Genomic DNA, 22528 nt, shown 5'->3' with positions numbered 1-22528 from the left:
TGGAGTTTGGAGATTGTGTGGAGTTTGGAGATTGTGTGGAGTTTGGAGATTGTGTGGAGTTTGGAGATTGTGTGGAGTTTGGAGATTGTGTGGAGTTTGGAGATTGTGTGGAGTTTGGAGATTGTGTGGAGTTTGGAGATTGTGTGGAGTTTGGAGATTGTGTGGAGTTTGGAGATTGTGTGGAGTTTGGAGATTGTGTGGAGTTTGGAGATTGTGTGGAGTTTGGAGATTGTGTGGAGTTTGGAGATTGTGTGGAGTTTGGAGATTGTGTGGAGTTTGGAGATTGTGTGTAGTTTGGAGATTGTGTGGAGTTTGGAGATTGTGTGGAGTTTGGAGATTGTGTGGAGTTTGGAGATTGTGTGGAGTTTGGAGATTGTGTGGAGTTTGGAGATTGTGTGGAGTTTGGAGATTGTGTGGAGTTTGGAGATTGTGTGGAGTTTGGAGATTGTGTGGAGTTTGGAGATTGTGTGGAGTTTGGAGATTGTGTGTAGTTTGGAGATTGTGTGTAGTTTGGAGATTGTGTGGAGTTTGGAGATTGTGGGGAGTTTGGAGATTGTGGGGAGTTTGGAGATTGTGGGGAGTTTGGAGATTGTGTGGAGTTTGGAGATTGTGTGGAGTTTGGAGATTGTGTGGAGTTTGGAGATTGTGTGGAGTTTGGAGATTGTGTGGAGGTTGGAGATTGTGTGGAGTTTGGAGATTGTGTGGAGTTTGGAGATTGTGTGGAGTTTGGAGATTGTGTGGAGTTTGGAGATTGTGTGGAGTTTGGAGATTGTGTGGAGTTTGGAGATTGTGTGTAGTTTGGAGATTGTGTGTAGTTTGGAGATTGTGTGTAGTTTGGAGATTGTGTGGAGTTTGGAGATTGTGGGGAGTTTGGAGATTGTGGGGAGTTTGGAGATTGTGGGGAGTTTGGAGATTGTGTGGAGTTTGGAGATTGTGGGGAGTTTGGAGATTGTGGAGTTTGGAGATTGTTTGTATAGAGGTTATGGTTGTGTGTGTGTGTGTGTGTGTGGGTGTTGGTGCTATAGGGGGTTATGGTTGTAGTGAGATAATGAAAGTCGCTGCAGTCTTGTAACAGGTGCCTGCGTGCAGTCATGTAATTTAACAGGTACCTGTCTGCAGTCAGGTAGTTTAACAGGTACCTGCCTGCAGTCATGTAATTTAACAGGTACCTGTCTGCAGTCAGGTAGTTTAACAGGTGCCTGCCTGCAGTCATGTAATTTAACAGGTACCTGTCTGCAGTCAGGTAGTTTAACAGGTACCTGCCTGCAGTCATGTAATTTAACAGGTACCTGTCTGCAGTCAGGTAGTTTAACAGGTATCTGTCTGCAGTCAGGTAGTTTAAGACGTTCGTACGTCACAAAACGGCTTGCAGTTTGAAAAAAAGTTGAAAAAAGTTTTGTACCCCTACAGTTGTAATATAACAGGTAAGTAATATAACAGGAAATTAATGTAACAGGTAAGTAATGTAACAGGTAAGTAATATAACAGTAATATAACAGGTAAGTATGTAACAGGTAAGTAATGTAACAGGTGGTTGTGTGTACTCATGTAGGTCGACGATAAATATTATTAGATTACGTCAGGAAGATGCTGTGTCATTTAAATTTCGATAGGGGGGAGGGGTCCGGATGGTCTAGAGCAGGGGTCTCCAAACTTTTCAGTCCGAGGGCCGCATTAACTATCAAATTTCAGTTCGGGGGCCAGTTTCTTCCAGGCATGTCTTTGATTTTTCTGGTCAAAGTTTCTCAGCCATCACCAACAAACGTTTTTTCCGTGGACAAAAAGATCTCCGCGGGCCGGATGAGAGGACCTCGCGGGCCGCATCCGGCCCGCGGGCCGTAGTTTGGAGACCCCTGGTCTAGAGTCTAGACATTATTTTTTTTTTGTTTAATTAATTAAGATTAGACATCAGACTCGCCCATCGAGATTAACTGACCTGCAAAGATGAAAACTTGTCACAAAAACCCATGTCTGGTTGTCTAGAGAACTTGTCACAAAAACCCATGTCTGGTTGTTTAGAGAACTTGTCACAAAAACCCATGTCTGGTTGTTTAGAGAACTTGTCACAAAAACCCATGTCTGGTTGTCTAGAGAACTTGTCACAAAAACCCATGTCTGGTTGTCTAGAGAACTTGGTAGATGAGACCTCAGACAACGAGACACGGCGAGATTACACGAGACTTGCCATTAACTCGATGAATTAAGTTTTTCTGGTCCCCATGGTAACGAGTATTGTATAAAATAATTACGGTACGGCGTTCTGACATTGTATAAAGTGATTACGGTACGGCGTTCTGACATCCAGACGGTGATTTGCCGTCTCTTTGAACATAACGGGACATTAAAGTGATGAAGGCTGGACCGTATCTAGGCCACGTGGTGATGGATCTCACCACAACTTCCGGGAACTTGATTCGATTTGGGTCCAGGTGCAGGGGGGGGGGCAGATGTTGGTTACAGGCCTGGTGTCCGTGGATCTGTCTTTCTCTTTCTCATTAGTATGTAGGACCAGTGGCTCCAGGCTTAGTGGAGATTGTTGCTTAAATGTAACAGCCTATTGCTGTATGATTTACTTGCAGCAGAGGGAGGTTGTTGCTTAAATGTAACAGCATATTGGTGTATGATTTACTTGCAGCAGAGGGAGGTTGTTGCATAAATGTAACAGCCTATTGGTGTATGATTTACTTGCAGCAGAGGGAGGTTGTTGCTTAAATGTAACAGCTAATTTGTGTATTATTTACTTGCAGCAGAGGGAGGATATTGCTTAAAGTAACAGCCTATTTTTGTATGGTTTACTTGTAGTAATGGGAGGTTGTAACTTAAATGTGACAGCTTAATTACGCATGATTTACTCGTAGCAGGGGAGGTTCTAGCTTAAATGTGACAGCCTATTTACGTCTGATTTACGTGTTCACACCTCCCACGTGACTTGGCGCAAAAATCTGTTAAAATTCTTGGCGTCTGCCGAGCGAGAGGGCCACAGCTTTGTGCAACCTTAGAAGCTGGGCCGGTCTAACCTTTGACTGGGTCCCCACTTGTACCCTAATCCCACGGAAAACACGCGAGACATTAGTTTGAACCCTCGGCACCTGGGCTGGCGTGCAAATATTCTAAACACACTCAAGTGATTGAAACGTAAGGCAGACGTCTCGTGATGAGCCGTCATTTAACACCGATACAGGCTGAAACAAGAGAGGCTACCCACGCTCAAGTTAAGGGCTAAAGTAAAGATTTTCTATTGTGACGCTTGTCTCCCTTTACGGACCCAGACAACCAAGTCACAACACTGTTATGTGGGGCATAGCTGTGGATGGTGACACCTAGATACCTGTGGGTGGTGACACCTTGATAGCTGTGGGTGGTGACACCTTGATAGCTGTGGGTGATGACACCTTGACAGCTGTGGATGGTGACACCTTGATAGCTGTGGATGGTGACACCTTGATAGCTGTGGGTGGTGACACCTTGATAGCTGTGGGTGGTGACACCTTGATAGCTGTGGGTGGTGACACCTTGATAGCTGTGGGTGGTGACACCTTGATAGCTGTGGGTGGTGACACCTTGATAGCTGTGGGTGGTGACACCTTGATAGCTGTGGGTGGTGACACCTTGATAGCTGTGGGTGGTGACACCTTGATAGCTGTGGATGGTGACACCTTGATAGCTGTGAATGGTAATAGGTGTGAATGGTAATAGGTGTGGGTGGTGATAGCTGTGTATGGTGTCTGCCACCTTCATAGAATTACTCTGTGACAACGGCAAGTGTTGTACAATCGGGCAAATACTGCGGTAAAAAAACCCGGCTGTGTGGACATCACGTCACTGACACATACCTGGTCACCTGATTACCTACCCTTGGTCAGGGGAGGGGCATGTGTGGGTAGTGAATCGCTGACGTCACTCCCACACGTCTGGCTGCAGACACCCAATAGCGACGGGGTTAGATCGCCCTGGCTATGGAACTAGCCCTGTGTCCGCAGCATATGGAGCTACATAGGTCTGGTCACCGGTAGAGATGTAGCCAATGACCATCTGTAGAGAGGTGACATGTGGCCAATGGCCATCTGTAGAGAGGTGACATGTGGCCAATGGCCATCTGTAGAGAGGTGACATGTGGCCAATGGCCATCTGTAGAGAGGTGACATGTGGCCAATGGCCATCTGTAGAGAGGTGACATGTGGCCAATGGCCATCTGTAGAGAGGTGACATGTGGCCAATGGCCATCTGTAGAGAAATATGGCCAATGGCCATCTGTAGAGAGGTGACATGTGGCCAATGGCCATCTGTAGAGAGGTGACATGTGGCCAATGGCCATCTGTAGAGAAATATGGCCAATGGCCATCTGTAGAGAGATGTGGCCAATGGCCATCTGTAGAGAGGTGACATGTGGCCAATGGCCATCTGTAGAGAAATATGGCCAATGGCCATCTGTAGAGAGATGTGGCCAATGGCCATCTGTAGAGAGGTGACATGTGGCCAATGGCCATCTGTAGAGAAATATGGCCAATGGCCATCTGTAGAGAGATGTGGCCAATGGCCATCTGTAGAGAAATGTGGCCAATGGCCATCTGTAGAGAGATGTGGCCAATGGCCATCTGTAGAGAAATATGGCCAATGGCCATCTGTAGAGAGATGTGGCCAATGGCCATCTGTAGAGAGGTGACATGTGGCCAATGGCCATCTGTAGAGAAATATGGCCAATGGCCATCTGTAGAGAGATGTGGCCAATGGCCATCTGTAGAGAGACAGAGGTCTTGGACAGAACAGATGTTCTGAAGTTACGATGTTGCAAGAACTCCTGGACTAGTATACTGTAGTGGACCTAGTATCCTGTAGTGGACCTAGTATCCTGTAGTGGACCTAGTATCCTGTAGTGGACCTAGTATCCTGTAGTGGACCTAGTATCCTGTAGTGGACCTAGTATCCTGTAGTGGACTTAGTATCCTGTAGTGGACCTAGTATCCTGTAGTGGACCTAGTATCCTGTAGTGGACCTAGTATCCTGTAGTGGACCTAGTATCCTGTAGTGGACCTAGTATCCTGTAGTGGACCTAGTATCCTGTAGTGGACCTAGTATCATGTAGTGGACCTAGTATCCTGTAGTGGACCTAGTATCCTGTAGTGGACCTAGTATCCTGTAGTGGACCTAGTATCCTGTAGATACCCTTCACCAGGTGCACTCTGATTAGCCGTGTATTGGTCCCTTGTTGGATTATCCTTGCTTAGTCTCCCCTTGCCGGATTATCCTTGCTATATCCTTGAACCCACACAAAACCTCTCCAAGCCAATCCCCTCGGCCTGACACCAGCGGGTGGCGTCTGACAAGGGGTGTAACTTATGTTTTCAAAGTCAAATTGTATCAAAGAGTTAATGCGCCTGCAAACACTTGCAAGAAATCAACGTGGGAACGAGGCGACGAGGACGGATTGCTGTTGGAATTTCAAGTTCGGGCAACCGGAAGCGGTACTTTAAAAACACATACTCAGACATGTTGAGTGACGCAGCTCATAGAAAGAACGTGAAAAGAATATAAAACATTCAACAAACACAACAGAAACCGTGCAGAAATTTTTTATTTCGTCGGGACCGACAGGCGACGAAAAAGATGAATGTGGAAAAAATGAAGATCCGAGTTCATCCGGGAAACTAGGTCAAGCGTCGAGCTTTAAAACAATTAAAATATTTACGGAACCATCCAAATACTTTAAAAGAGAATTAATCTCAAGGATGGGATCACCCAGGCGTAGCAATTGTGCTAACTCAGCCATGCGTAGCGTAATTTTAAAGAAACGTACATGTATATGTTGTAGGGGTAGGCTAATGTTGGTGTGTTGTTGGTGTAGGCTAATGTTGGTGTGTTGTTGGTGTAGGCAAAGGTTGGTGTGTTGGATTTGACATGACACTGCACATGACATGAGACTGGACAGGACATGAGACTGGTCATGACATGACATGACTGGACATGACATGAGACTGGACATGACATGAGACTGGACATGACATGAGACTGAACATGACATGAGACTGGACATGACATGAGACTGGACATGACATGAGACTGGACATGACATGAGACTGGACATGACATGAGACTGGACATGACATAGACAGGACATGAGGACATGACATGAGACTGGACATGACACGAGACTGGACATGACACGAGACTGGACATGACATGAGACTGGACATGACATGAGGACATGACATGAGACTGGACATGACATGAGACTGGACATGACATGAGACTGGACATGACATGAGACTGAACATGACATGTGACATGACATGAGACTAGACATGACATATGACATGACGCTGGACATGACATATGACATGACACTGGACATGACATGAGACCGACCTTTGTATGGTGCTGCAGGTGTACAGGTACAGCTGTCAATAGAAGGATGACGACATGTGCCACCCACATTTCATATCTGTGGAGGAGAACTTTGTAAGTTACATACATCTTGGTAACATGTTAAAAACTTACATCTTTGTAACATTTAAACATATATCTTGGTAACATTTAAACATACATCTTTGTAACATTTAAACATACATTTTTGTAACATGTTAAAAACTTACATCTTTGTAACATGTTAAAATAAAGCGGGAGTGATCTCCCCTAAACTTTCTCGAAAATTCTTAGATAAACTAATGGGGATGGCAACCCCAAAGCAGCTGGGATATAGACATTTTTAAAAATTTCAATTTTTTAAATACTTAAATTTTTTAAACAATAGAATCTCGTAGATAAAAGAAATGCGCACCAAATGAAAAGCAAACAATGTGTGTGTAATTGTGCGGAACATTAGTACTTTATAAAGAGAAAAATAATTTTCAAAGAGTTAATTAATCATCTAATTAAGTAACATTGTATGCAGGGACGTAGCGGGGGGGGGGGGGGATGCGGACCGCACCGGGTGACACCACTTAGGGGGGTGACATCAAGGCAAAAAATAACAAAATATAAAGAGAAAAATGATAATTCCACTTAATTAAGTGATTAATTCGAGTGTTAAAAAGTCTTTTAAGAGGTGCAAATCGAAAGTTTGAAGGGGGGAGGGGGTGCATATCGAAAGTTTGAGGGGGGGGGGGGGGATACTACTTCCGATCACCGGAAATTACTCAGAACTTGTCAGATAGACGAAATCACATTTTTGTAGAAGATCTAACTCTGTTTTCTAACTGAAATATTGCATAATTTAAGTTATATGATTTAGAAAAACCGAAAGTAGAATAAGTTCCACTTCTGGTTACTGGAAATCACTAAAAAGTTGATACAGAACTACCAATTTGGTATACTACTTACATATGAAATTTCGTCAACCTAGCTGTAACGGTAGTCAAGTTATCGTGTTCACAGACAGACACACAGACATACAGACAAAACTGCAAAACCAAGTTTTTCCGACTTAAGGAGGTGTGAATTAAACCTCTCTCGAATTCGATTTTTTTGCACGATTACAATACTTCCTCTATATTTCGTATACGGGAAAGTATAAATATAGATCTTTGTAACATGGTAAAAAACAGATCTTTGTAACATGTTAAATAAACCGGGAGTGATCTCTCCTAAACTTTCTCGAATATTCTTATATAACACTACGGGGGATGGCAACTCGGGATATAGACAATATTTTAAATCCATTTTTAATTACTTAAACTTTTAAAAATAGAATAGAATCTCGTAGAAAAAAAGTCTTGCGCACCATGTGAAAGCCAAACAAATGTGGATAATGGTGCGGAATATTCTTAGTACTTTATAAATTCACATGGGTTTTTTGAGAAATCGGAAATATCGTAAATTACTACTTCCGTTCAACGGAAATTACTCAAAGTTTGAGAGAGGGCAGATAATTAGATCTTTTACTTACAAGGGAAATTTCATTTATCTATCTCTAATAGTACTAAAGTTATAGGCTTTTGAAAAATTGAAAGTAGAAAAAGTTACACTTCCGGATATATATATATATATATATATATATGTATGTATATATATATATATATATATATATATATATATATGTATATATATATATATATATATATATATATATATGTATATATATATATATATATATATATATATATATTATATATATATATATATATATATATATATATATATATATATATATATATATATATATGTATATATATATATATATATATATATATATATATATATATATATATATATATATATATATATATATATGTATATATGTATATATATGTATATATATATATATATATATGTATATATATATATATATATATATATATATATATATATATATATATATATATATATATATATATATATATATATATGTATATATATGTATATATATATATATATATATATATATATATATATATATATATATATATATATATATGTATATATATATAATTTCATCAACCTAGCTGTAACGGTACTCAAGTTATCGTGTTCACAGATACTCACACGCATACATACATACACACATACGTACGGACAAGATTGCAAAACTGGTTTTCCGACTCACGGAGGTGTAAAACGTCGAGATTTGCCAAAATTTCGAATTTTTTTTTTGCACGATAGCTTACTTCGTATACTAGAAAGTAAAAAGTAGATAGTTGAGCATGTTACAAGAAGATATATTTTTTTAGCAATACGGAGCTTTGACAAGGGTTTTATTGATTTATCCCGTGATCTTATTTTGCTGTTTTAAACAATATGCAGTAGAAAATGTGATGGACGAATAAGTGCAGTACAGAAAAGTTCTATGAGTGCAGTACAGAAAAGTTCTATGAGTGCAGTACAGAATAGTTCTATGAGTGCAGTACAGAATAGTTCTATGAGTGCAGTACAGAATAGTTCTATGAGTGCAGTACAGAATAGTTCTATAAGTGCAGTACAGAATAGTTCTATGAGTGCAGTACAGAATAGTTCTATGAGTGCAGTACAGAATAGTTCTATGAGTGCAGTACAGAATAGTTCTATGAGTGCAGTACAGAATAGTTCTATGAGTGCAGTACAGAATAGTCAGGTTGCATTTGTTCTATGAGTGCAGTACATTTGTTCTAGAGCCCACTAGACACAACCCCACCACGCCCGCCCCATAGATATGCAGCCATCCCTAGGTGGCGCTATTCACACGTATTGTGCCGATAACAAAAGTTATCAGTTATCATCCGCTCCCACCCCAGACAAATATGTCAGTTGTTATCGTGCCGCGTGCTCTCAAGGATTTCCTTCAGTGCCCGGTGGGAGGAATAAAAAACGTATGCGGCGAGAAATTCGTTAGTTCACGGTGGGAGGAATAAAAAACGTATGCGGCGAGAAATTCGTTAGTTTTAGTAGAATTTTAGTTTTAATAGAATTATTTTTTCAATACATTAAAAACAGAGGTTCAATCCAAAAGTGCGTGGCTTCAATATAATATGATACATCTAGAATAAACAAAGATATAAAAATACACACATACACGCTTATAGACATACATACACTATTCCTTCATATGCCGATGTCACAGAAACAGGTGAACTCTACTTCACGTGCCCCGTTTACCGTTAGGTTCAAAAGGGAACTTAATTTTATACACACACATACACGTATATATTGCTTATATTTAAACCATAAGCCTACACACTTAGCTTTATATATATATATATATATATATAAACACCCTTTTTATTGGGGAGGAGGGAGCGGTGTGGTGATGGGGGGGGGGGGGGGGCGACGACATCACGAGGTGTATCACCGGGTGACATCCGACCTATTGAGGCCGCTAAGAATAAACCCACCCTAAACATTATCCAGGCCCTTAAAACATTGCTAAAGTATCGCTTTACTCGCCAGTTTAACGTCCACGCTACATTCAGCTAAACTAGCTACTTTAACGTTCACACAACAATTAGCTTAACTGGCTATTTTAACGTTCACACAACAATTAAAGAAATAAAGCGGAAGTGATCTCCCCTAAACTTTCTCGTATGTTCATATTTAACAGTAAGGGGGATGGCATTTTCAGTGTAATCGTGTAATAGAAAATTGTAATTAATATTTTTAAAAACTACATTTTTAAATAGAATAAAATCCAGTAGAATAAGAATTGCGCACCAAAATGAACGTAAAAGATGTGTGCTTAATCGAGGGAAATATTAGTTCTCTATGAAGGAAACATTGATTGATTTTTTAAAAGTTAATTAAACATCTAGATCTAATTACGGCACATTTAATGTAACAGTTCATGGTCAACGAGTTTTTACCTACTTAAAAAGTTTGAAAGAAATCGGCCCAGTAGAAGGGAGATATTTTTTGAGAAATTAAAAAAAAAACGTATTGTACTACTTCCATTTACCGGAAATCACGCAATAATAAGATAATAAGATCTTTTATCTAGGTATTAAATTTCGTTAAGTAAATGAAACGGTAATTGCGTTATCGGTATTTTAGAAACCGGAAATAGAGTAAAGTACCACTTTAGGAAATACTCAAAATATGTGAGTGATCCAGGTAAACGATATTTTACTTATATTTGAAATGTTGACTACCTGTCTGAAACAGTACTCAAATCATCGCGGTCTTACGGAAATAGAATAAATAACCACTTCCGGTTAACGGAAATCGTTCAAAAGTAGAATGAAACCTTTGCATACAATTTAATACGTTTATTTGCAATTTTGGCTTTCCCTAGCTTAAAGGTACTTAAGTTATAAGCTTTTGAGGAACCGGAAGGGAAGTTATCGGAAATCGCTCAAAAGTTGTTAGTAAACTACAAATTCGATATAATACTGTTATATAACATGTCGTCAACCCCTATGAAATGGTACTCACATTTTCGTGTTTACATACACACAGGCAGACAGACAGACAGACAGACAGACAGACAGACAGACAGACAGACAGGCAGACAAACAGACAGACAGGATTGAAAATTTTTTTTTTTTTTCCAGCTCTGGAATGTTATAAAACTTCAAAATTTGTCAAAATTTCTCAATTTAGATTTTTGCACGATTGCAATGCAAAACATCTGTCAATTATCCAGTACGATTAGTGGCGTAGCGAGGTCGGGTGTCACCCGGTGCGGCACCTAATGGTGTCACCCCCCCCCAGAGGCGTAGTTACCCTTCCCGGGGACAAACTTTCAAATTTTGCACCCCCCCCCCTCCTCGAACTTTCGATTTGCACCCCCTCAAGTTTTTCTCTATATATTTTGCTATTTTTTGCCTTGGTGTCACCCCCCTAAATGGTGTCACCCGGTGCGGTCCGCACCCCCCGCCCCCCCCCCCCCTCCCCCTTCGCTACACCTCTGAGTACGATTACAATACTTCCTCTATATTCTGTATGCGAGCAAGTAAAAAGCTAGTTGAAATCGAGGCAACGTTCTAGGATATTAGTGTGATGTGTAGAAAGCCGCAGTTTACTTTTGATGCTGTATAGAGCGGGTTACTCTGTACCACTAGCGGGCACTAGTCCAACCGCCACATTTTCCAATGAAGGGATGGTGTGGTCAGCTTTATGACCACACGTCGTTGACCACGCCGAACCTGCGGCTAATCTTGTTCAAATCTCCCGCCTTTTAAACTAGGGGCAGCAAACACCTGGGTGTCGTTAGTCTCCCTTGGTGACGGGTTAACAACAACACCAGCCAATCGTTGAGCTGCTAATTTTTTTTTTTACGGGCAGTTCGGCGTGACGCTGTGACACGTGAATGGAGCGAGTAGGTCACGTGATTTTTTTCATATGGTCAGCAAAACGATGGTTATCACATCTAACACCCGTAAAACATCGTCCTTTTTCGGCAGGGACTGAAATCGATTTTTATCTTAGATACATGTGACTGAAATATATAGGTGAAATCTACCTCAGATACAGGTATTTAAATCTACCTTAAGTATAGGTGAGTGAAATCTACCTCAGATACCGGTGAGTGAAATCTACCTTACATACAGGTATTGAAATCTACCTTACATACAGGGGATTGAAATCTACCTTAGATACAGATAGTTAAATCTACCTAAGATAAAGGTATTTAAATCTACCCTTCATACAGGTGATTGAAATCTACCTTACATACAGATATTGAAATCTACCTTACATACAAGGGATTGAAATCTACCCTACATACAGATGATTGAAATCTTGCCATTAAATATAGTCGGGTTGAGCAGAGTATGGCTTTGTGCGTGAAATACATGTAAGACGTGGGATATGTGTGTGTGTGTGTGTGAAAGATAAAGTGAACTTAGTGTAAGGGCCGTGCAGATTCTCGTGAGCACTACACATGTGTAACATGGTATGAGCAGTCTTTGACAACGAACCGTTTGAGACCCATTTTTGTTGGAGACAAATTGCTAGCTAATTCTTACTTGAGACCCACTGTTCGCTAATACCTGTTTGAGACCCACTGTTCGCTAATTCCTATTTGAGACCCACTGTTCGCTAATTTCTATTTGAGACCCACTGTTCGCTAATTCCTATTTGAGACCCACTGTTCGCTAATTCCTATTTGAGACCCACTGTTCGCTAATTTCTATTTGAGACACACTGTTCGCTAATTCCTATTTGAGACCCACTGTTCGCTAATTCGTATTTGAGACCCACTGTTCGCTAATTCCTATTTGAGACCCCACTGTTCGCTAATTCGTATTTGAGACCCACTGTTCGCCAATTTCTCTGTGGTAGCGCGAGCAAATGTCACGTGATGGCTTTGATTTCCCGAACGATTTGCTCCGCGTGCCGGCCGACTCTAACGCCTTTTCGCCACACCCAGAGGGAGGGGGGGGGGAGACACCAGTGGGTGGGTGGGGGGCGTTAGAGAGACACCGTTGGGGCGGACGGTCGGGACGATAGACGCTGTGTAAACATCTTGTCTGACGGCGTGGGTGGCACCTCGGGGAACATCCGGGCACTGAACGCTGTGTACTCACTCTAGTGTCGTCACACACACAGGATGGCTACATCACACACACACAGGATGGCTACATCACACACGGATGGCTACATCACACACACTCACACACACACGGATGGCTACATCACACTCACACACACACGGATGGCTACATCACTCACACACACACAGGATGGCTACATCACACACACACAGGATGGCTACATCACACACTTAGGATGGCTCCATCACACACACACACACACACGGATGGCTACATCACACACACACGGATGGCTACATCACACACACACACGGATGGCTACATCACACACACACACACGGATGGCTACATCATATGCAAACACACACTCACACAATAGCTACACCACCCACCCACACAAACAGCCCTGATAAAGTACACCTGGGCAGCTAGTGCAGCTGTGATTCAACACACCTGTACATATCGGTGTACACATCACACCTTGTTGTGTGATCTCGCCAAGATTGTACACGTACACATTGATACCAGGAGTCTGCTGTCCTATTTTTAGTCTAACCCCCAGTCAGTTGATCGCATTCTGGCTCAATGCCAATGGTCAGCTCGTATCTGACCAATCAGCGGCCAGCTAACCAAATAATATATTCATTATGTTTGGTGGTGTTGGCTCATTGTTGCTACCTGAATGTGAACAATTACAAAATTATTTTTAAAGTGACACATCCCAACACGGTTCACATTCCTGAATGGTTCGCAAATATTCCGTGACAGTGTAAATTCCTGATAATTCAAAGACTGGTAGTTTTATGTACCTGCGAGCACGGGGTGATGGATGCATGTCGTGAATGGCATTTACGTGAAACAGGTTTCATGTCTCGACCTTAGACCTCTACCTCAAACACATTGGCGCGATAGTGGAACATCTAAGTACATCACGCCGAGATGGGGATTTCATTAGACTAATGGCAGTTGTCGTTGGCAGGGTGTTTTAAGGCGTTTAAATGTGTTAAGGTGTTTTAATGTGTTTAATGCTTTTAAACGTATTTAAGTTGGACTTGGCGGGGCTGTACCGAATGTTTTAAGGTGTTTAAATGTGTTTAATGTGGACTTTAGATCATGAACGTGCCAGACAACATACTTTGTCACAGTTGTAACATTTCGTCACCCTTGTGACATTTCGTCACCCTTGTGAGACTGTCCCACTATTTAAAATGATGTGATTTAATTTAATCACCCCCCCCCACACACACACACATACACTTGTGTATATATGGCTACCAGTCGCATTCCGTGGTAAAATAAATTGCCCAACGCATTAGACAGTGGGCTTGAAGTCATGAACTACAACATTCCTTTTCTTATAAGGGAGATAGAACAGACAGTGGATGGATTTCAAGGAACAATAACTCCATTCAATGGCTATAAATAGAAGAGAAAGTCTGCAGTCATGCCTGCAAATCTCGAACATCACTTAACGGAATTTTGATGGGTAAATTGCAGGCCCCGAGTGCGAGTGACGGGCTTATGATTGAAATCTCGACCAGCCAGATAAAAGGGAACTTACCCTTTCTCTTACGGCGCTCAATTAAGTCACGTGATAAGACAGAGCAGCTAAATATAACGTAGGAGCCATTTTAACTGGTCTGGGCGTGTCTTTCATTTTTATTTCCGAAATCATCGTTAAATTTGTACTAGGTGACCCTTCATTCCAGGGATCAGTCAAGTCCAAAGGGATCACTCATATGCATAGAGATCACATATGTTCGTAGGGATCAGACATGTTTTCAGGAATCAGTCAAGTCCCCAGGGATCAGTCACTTGGGGTCAGTCATGAGTTTTTAACAGTTACCCGCTTGTAAAAGTTATGTCAATCATGTCTCTAGCACCGTCTTTGTGTTGAATGACTAGAAAGTCATCTCTCTAGCATCATCTTTGAATGACTTGAAAGTCATGTCTCTAGCACCGTCTTTGTCCTGAATGACTTGAAAGTCATGTCTCTAGCACCATCTTTGTCCTGAATGACTTGCAAGTCATATCTCTAGCACCGTCTTTGTCCTGAATGACTTGAAAGTCATGTCTCTAGCACCGTCTTTGTCCTGAATGACTTGAAAGTCATGTCTCTAGCACCGTCTTTGTCCTTAATGACTTGAAAGTCATATCTCTAGCACCGTCTTTGTGTTGAATGACTTGAAAGTCATGTCTCTAGCACCGTCTTTGTGTTGAATGAAAGTCATGTCTCTAGCACCGTCTTTGTCCTGAATGACTTGAAAGTCATGTCTCTAGCACCGTCTTTGTCCTGAATGACTTGAAAGTCATGTCTCTAGCACCGTCTTTGTATTGAATGACTTGCAAGTCATGTCTCTAGCGCCGTCTTTGTGTTGAATGACTTGCAAGACTTCCTGCTTGAGTTTGATGAGATTCCCTCTAATTGAAAACACAGAGGACCCCGAGGCAACACCAAGTGGTCGACCAATCAGAAGCCTTATAACGTTAACACGTGTGTTGGTCGACCAATCAGAAGACACATAACATTGACACCAACTAAACATTATTTTCCTTTGTCCCCACGAGCGGCAAAGGTTTAAGACATGACAAAAACATGACATCACAAATACATGACATCACAAAGTCAGCTCACAATATATGACATGACATAAACATGTCATCACACCAGGACCACATTAAATGCCATTATAAACATTAGCCCCCCCCCCCCCCACTCTAGAACCCCCAGCGACAGAGGCCACATTAAATGTGCCTAGATGTGGTCTAAAAACTTATTTCAACGTGTAATCTCTTCCCGTGTAAATAGCAAACTAGCGCTTGACCTGGCATAAAAAATATGAGCGCTTACAGAACTTTGAGGGCATTTTAACATTACAACTTCCGGTGGGTTGCTGGCGAGTGGTTCTTCATTCCACAATACATGAACTCTACTTCAACTGTCCTAATGCCGACCCTTATAACGTGATACAGTTTGATATCGACCCCTATGATGTCATAGTTTGATATCGACCCCTATGATGTCATAGTTTGATATCGACCCCTATGAGTTCATAGTTTGATATCGACCCCTATGATGTCATACAGTTTGATATCGACCCCTATGATGTCATACAGTTTGATATCGACCCCTATGATGTCATAGTTTGATATTGACCCCTATGATGTCATAGTTTGATGTCGACGCCTATGATGTCACAGTTTGATATCGACCCTATGATGTCATAAAGTTTGATATCGACCCCTATGATGTCATACAGTTTGATATCGACCCCTAGGATGTCATACAGTTTGATATCGACCCCTATGATGTCATAGTTTGATATCGACCCCTATGATGTCATACACGTTTGATATCGACCCCTATGATGTCATAGTTTGATATCGACCCCTATGATGTCATAGTTTGATATCGACTGCTATGATGTCATACAGTTTGATATCGACCCCTATGATGTCATACACAATTTGCTATCAACCCTAGAAAATCATCAAGTCTAGTCTAAAGCATGACCCCAGTAAATCTCAGACAAAACGTCCCCACACAAGCAGTGAATAAATCATCAGGTAAACATTAGGGACCCCAGGAGCCATTTAGCAAGAATAAATTTTTCATTCAGGTCACCGTGCATTAACAAGAGACATAAGAATCTGAAGACGTCATCGACAGACAGAAAGAAAGGTATGCCAAGTTTTTTTCCTCTGTTGCCTATAGCAACGTAAATGACATTCTAAAGCATTAGACGCCATGTTGGTGTCCTACTTAGTCTGATCAGCATGGCGGCCCCAGGGTAAAAGATGAAAGTAATTATCTAAAAAAAAACGGTTTGTATAAAGTCTGGTAGCAGTTTAGTGCACGGTGTTACACAGGAATGTTTCAACGGTCAACTTAACTTCATGTGGGGAAACACATTTCTTTTATTTTTCTGATTTCTAAAATATCCCACTGCATGTAAAGAAAAACAAACATTTTCTTTTTTTTTTTTTAAATATGTTTAAAAAGTGTTAATACATTTTCTCCAATGTTCTAATAAATTAGTTTGACATTTATCAAATGTAAAAAAAAAAAAAAAAATCACGAAAAAGCCAAAGAATAAAGAAAAAAAACTTACTATATTTCCCAGAATGTCCTAATAAACTCACGAAAAAGACCAGTGATAAAGAAAAAAACCAGACTATACTTTCTCTGATGTCCTAATCCCTGGCTTGAAAACAAGAGCAGGCAACCAAGAGATCGTTGTACAGCCGCCAGAGTGGCCGGACGGAGTGACGTCCCCCCCCCCCCCCCCATAGTTAGACGTGACAGCGGCGGGAAGACGAGCTGGTGACGTGACCCAGCTAAGACGTGATTAGCGTGACCCAAGATGTTCGGCTGGGGCTGAAGGGGGGGGGCGCCATTTTTACTTTCGCCAGTTGACAAATCGAGCTACGTCCAGTCTATAGCCACACTGACGTCCATTAGCGTCCAGTTTGTGACGACACGAACGTCCATTTGATAATCACACTGACGTCTGACCAAACAAATTTCCATCACATTGGTTCACATATCTGACCAGTCAACCACATTCTGCCCAGTAACCCACATATAGAAACATTTACCACGGCTATTCCAACAGCTATGTAGACTACTACAGCTGGTCACTACAGCTGGTCTCTACAGCTGGTCACTAGTCACTACAGCTGGTCACTAGTCACTACAGCTGGTCACTACAGCTGGTCACTAGTCACTACAGCTGGTCACTACAGCTGGTCACTAGTCACTACAGCTGGTCACTACAGCTAGTCACTACTGCTGGTCACTAGTCACTACAGCTGGTCACTACAGCTGGTCACTACAGCTGGTCACTAGTCACTACAGCTGGTCACTACAACTGGTCACTAGTCACTACAGCTGGTCACTACAGCTGGTCACTACTGCTGGTCACTAGTCACTACAGCTGGTCACTACAGCTGGTCACTACAGCTGGTCACTAGTCACTACAGCTGGTCACTACAACTGGTCACTAGTCACTACAACTGGTCACTACAACTGGTCACTACAGCTGGTCACTACAGCTGGTCACTACAGCTGGTCACTACAGCTGGTCACTACAGCTGGTCACTAGTCACTACAGCTGGTCACTACAACTGGTCACTAGTCACTACAACTGGTCACTACAACTGGTCACTACAGCTGGTCACTACAGCTAGTCACTACAGCTGGTCACTACAGCTGGTCACTACAGCTGGTCACTACAGCTGGTCACTACAGCTGGTCACTACAGCTGGTAACTAGTCACTACAGCTGGTCACTAGTCACTACAGCTGGTCACTAGTCACTACAGCTGGTCACTACAGCTGGTCACTACAGCTGGTCACTAGTCACTACAGCTGGTCACTACAGCTGGTCACTACAGCTGGTCACTAGTCACTACAGCTGGTCACTACAGCTGGTCACTACAGCTGGTCACTACAGCTGGTCACTACAACTGGCCACTACAGCTGGTCACTACAGCTGGTCACTACAGCTGGTCACTACAGCTGGTCACTACAGCTGGTCACTAGTCACTACAGCCGGTCACTACAACTGGTCACTACAGCTGGTCACTACAGCTGGTCACTACTGCTGGTCACTACAGCTGTACGAGTCTGTGCCTACTATACCAATGTTTCTAAATTATGCCTCGTGTAATGGCGGTATTGACCAACACAAAACGAAACTGCTGGATAAAATGTTTTCAAAAATTGTCAGAGACTAGCAGAAAAACAAAATTGGACGCACTTTTAGGTTTTAACAATACCTAGGACCATTAAGGGCCGCTTGGGTCTAAACTTGGGCCGTTAACGGCCGGCTTGGGTCCCAACTTAAGGCCATAAATGGCCGACTAGGGTCTAAACTTGGGCCATTAACGGCCGACTAGGGTCTAAACTTGGGCCATTAACGGCCGACTAGGGTCCCAACTTAAGGCCATAAATGGCCGACTAGGGTCTAAACTTGGGCCATTTGGGTCCTAACTTGGGCCATTAACGGCCGACTAGGGCCCCAACTTGGGCCATTAACGGCCGACTAGGGTCCCAACTTGGGCCATTAACGGCCAGCTTGGGTCCCAACTTGGGCCATTAACGGCCGGCTAGGGTCTAAACTTGGGCCATTAACGGCCGGTTAGGGTCTAAACTTGGGCCATTAACGGCCAGCTTCCAACTGCCGCTCCATCAATCAGCTAAGTAGGTCAGCGACAAAAACAAAGATGGCGGACCCGTCCGGTACAACAAATGGGGAATGTTTACCGTCAAATGTTTACCCTTTAATGTTGGCATTTTGCACCTTTCTATTTTTAGACGGTGTCGCGATCAGAGAACTTTGGTAGTATGGGCTAAAAATAGAATTTACAACCGTCGAATACTGAGAGGCGGCAGCCGACGATACAAACAGCAGACGGCAGGTGATGAAATGTTTGGGTTCAACGGGAACATTGGTTGGTGGTTGGGTTCAACGGGAACATTGGTTGGTGGTTGGGTTCAACGGGAACATTGGTTGGTGGTTGGGTTCAACGGGAACATTGGTTGGTGGTTGGGTTCAACGGGAACATTGGTTGATGTTTGTATGGAAGGGAACATTGGTTGATGGTGATGTTGGAAACTATGAATTTGATGATGCGTTGAATTTGTGACAGTGTCATACATCACAAGGGGAGGTCACTCGTCATAGTGACCCATTCCAACCATTTAGGGGAGCCATGGTGACCCACGTTTCAGAGGCGTAGCGAGGGTAGGGTTCGGGGGGGACGACATATGTCCCCGGGCGCCGACCTTAGGGGGCGCCAAAATGGGTTGGAAAAATAAACTGAAAGGTTGAGGGGGTGGGGTGCAAATCGAAAGTTTGAGGGGGGGGGGGCTGCAAATCGAAAGTTTGTACCCGGGCGCCGGGAAGGGTCGCTACGCCTCTGCCACGTTTGGAGCGAGTTGTTAACCGATGTTTGACATTTTGTAATCGATGCTTCGACACACGAGTACCCTGAGGTACTGTTAGATATTTTAAAGTACGAGCAGGCGAGCGAGTGATGTTGTACTTCGAAATACGAGCAAATTTGAGTTACGAGGAATGTTTTTTCTCATTCAAAACATCTAACAAAAACCACTGGGTGTCATTGTGAGGACTGGAACATATCAATGGCTTTTCAATTAATTTTATTATGGAAAATTTCTCTGAAATAGGGACAATTTAACATACGATCATGGTTACGGAACGAACTAAATTCGTATCTCAAAGCAATGTATTTTTCTGTTTTGATCTAGAGAGTAAGAAGAGGGTACATGAGTGAGGGGTTTGGATGGAGGGTGGGGGTGGGAGGGGGGGGGGGAAGAAGCCGATAGAAATAAAAGCGAGTCTGCAGACGGACGACGAAGACCGGAAATGGACGTGTTTTGTCTCGTCCAAAAATGACGTGGTCGTCTGATAACCCAGACTTTTTTTTCTATCGAATCACGTGATCGCCACGACCAATGGCCTCCACCGGAGATTGGAGAGTGAGAAAATAATCTAAAGACTCAGTCACTTCCGTCAACATTAACGTGCCGCCAGTTGATTAGTGATGTTTTAGTAAGGTTATCCACATAATGCCACCTATCTTTGTGTCCACTCACCATTAAGCTCTAGACCACCACTCACCATTAAGCTCTAGACTACCACTCACCATTAAGCTCTAGACCACCACTCACCATTAAGCTCTAGACCACCACTCACCATTAAGCTCTAGACCACCACTCACCATTAAGCTCTAGACCACCACTCACCATTAAGCTCTAGACCACCACTCACCATTAAGCTCTAGACCACCACTCACCATTAAGCTCTAGACCACCACTCACCATTAAGCTCTAGACCACCACTCACCATTAAGCTCTAGACCACCGTGGGGGTGAGGCCAGTGACCCGTGAGACGTCAGACCACCCTGCTGGGTCAAGTTGACCTCGTTATGTTTCCGCCCTTATTGACAATCGAATCAAGTTGACAGACGCTCACGTGACGGCACGAAGCCTGTACACAAAGCCGCCTGCCGCATACAGCCTCAAACACCAGAACCATCACAGCCTAAACAACTACAACCTAAACATCACAACATTAACACCACAACCTTAACACTACAACCTAAACATCACAACCTAAACAACACAACCTAAACACCAGAACCTAAACACCACAACCTAACATCACAACCTAAACACCACAACCTAAAAATCACAACCTAAACATCACAACCTAAACACCAAAACCTAAACACCACAACCTAAACATCACAACCTAAACACCAGAACCTAAACATCACAACCTAAACATCATAACCTATACATCACAACCTAAACACCACAACCTAAACACCACAACCTAAACACCACAACCTAAATAACACAACCTAAATAACACAACCTAAACATCACAACCTCACAACCTAAACACCACAACCATAACACTAAAACCTCAACCTATAATATCACCAACTCACCTGTTCAGGCATAAAAGAAATATAAAAAGAAACTTTTTAATGAACGGAAATTTAATAAAACAAACTTGCTTTCTTTAATAAAAACATTTGTAGCTCATAAGATCTCTTACATATTGAGCGGCGGATGTTTTATTAAAAATAGCTATTTTGTTATATTTTTTATTTTCAGTGCATTTAAAAGTGTATGTTTATATTTGTTTTTTCCCTCGGTTTAGTCATTTGTTCGAAATGAAATTGACGCTGCATAGACTACGAGCTCAGCTATTTACATCGATCTGTTTGATCATTGAACTCTCGAGTTTCCTCTACATGCCCTATCCCCCCCTCCATGTTATCATGTTATAGGCACTTAACGTCTGGTCAATAGAAGGGGATTGTCTTTAGAACCCCACCCCCAGCAATATCTTTATATTGGTTAGGTTATGTGGTGGTTATGTTATGTGGTGGTTAGGTTATGTGGTGGGTTGAATGGTTAGGTTATGTGGTGGTTAGGTTATGTTGTGGTTAGGTTATGTGGTGGTTAGGTTATGTGGTAGGTTGAATGGTTAGGTTATGTGGTGGTTAGGTTATGTTGTGGTTAGGTTATGTGGTGGTTAGGTTATGTGGTGGTTAGGTTATGTGGTGGTTAGGTTATGTGGTGGTTAGGTTATGTGGTGGGTTGAATGGTTAGGTTATGTGGTTGTTAGGTTATGTGGTGGTTAGGTTATGTGGTGGTTAGGTTATGTGGTGGGTTGAATGGTTAGGTTATGTGGTTGTTAGGTTATGTGGTGGTTAGGTTATGTGGTGGTTAGGTTATGTGGTGGTTAGGTTATGTGGTAGGTTGAATGGTTAGGTTATGTGGTGGGTTGAATGGTTAGGTTATGTGGTTGTTAGGTTATGTGGTGGTTAGGTTATGTGGTGGTTAGGTTATGTGGTAGGTTGAATGGTTAGGTTATGTGGTGGGTTGAATAGTTAGGTTATGTGGTGGACTGCATTGTTAGGTTATGTGGTGGACTGCATTGTTAGGTTATGTGGTGGACTGCATTGTTAGCTTATGTGGTGGACTGAATGATCACATGATGTCACATGGTTGTAATACAGAACTGACTGGACCGTCCAGAAGCTTAACGAGAAAAGAAGAGGGAGGGAGAGAGAAAGTGGGCTTTCCA

At 42.4% G+C, this 22528-nt stretch overlaps 1 protein-coding gene across 2 annotated transcripts in view; it reads right to left on the bottom strand.

Moving 5' to 3' along the window:
- Positions 1 to 22528, bottom strand: part of LOC131938768 (thrombospondin type-1 domain-containing protein 4) — a 57958-nt gene that overhangs the window by 15647 nt on the left and 19783 nt on the right. For both annotated transcript variants that reach the window (XM_059296927.1, XM_059296928.1), the window contains exon 3: positions 6364 to 6439. In XM_059296927.1, coding sequence (XP_059152910.1) covers positions 6364 to 6432 — 69 coding nt within the window. In that variant the 5' untranslated portion in view covers positions 6433 to 6439. The remainder of the gene's footprint in view (positions 1 to 6363; positions 6440 to 22528) is intronic.

This window comes from Physella acuta, unplaced genomic scaffold (genome assembly GCF_028476545.2).
Source record: "Physella acuta isolate Inbredline_101_S28 unplaced genomic scaffold, ASM2847654v3 ptg000257l, whole genome shotgun sequence".
Lineage (NCBI taxonomy): Eukaryota > Metazoa > Mollusca > Gastropoda > Physidae > Physella > Physella acuta.
The sequence above is the reverse complement of the archived record's forward strand: the minus strand, read 5'-3'. Positions and strand labels throughout refer to the sequence as shown.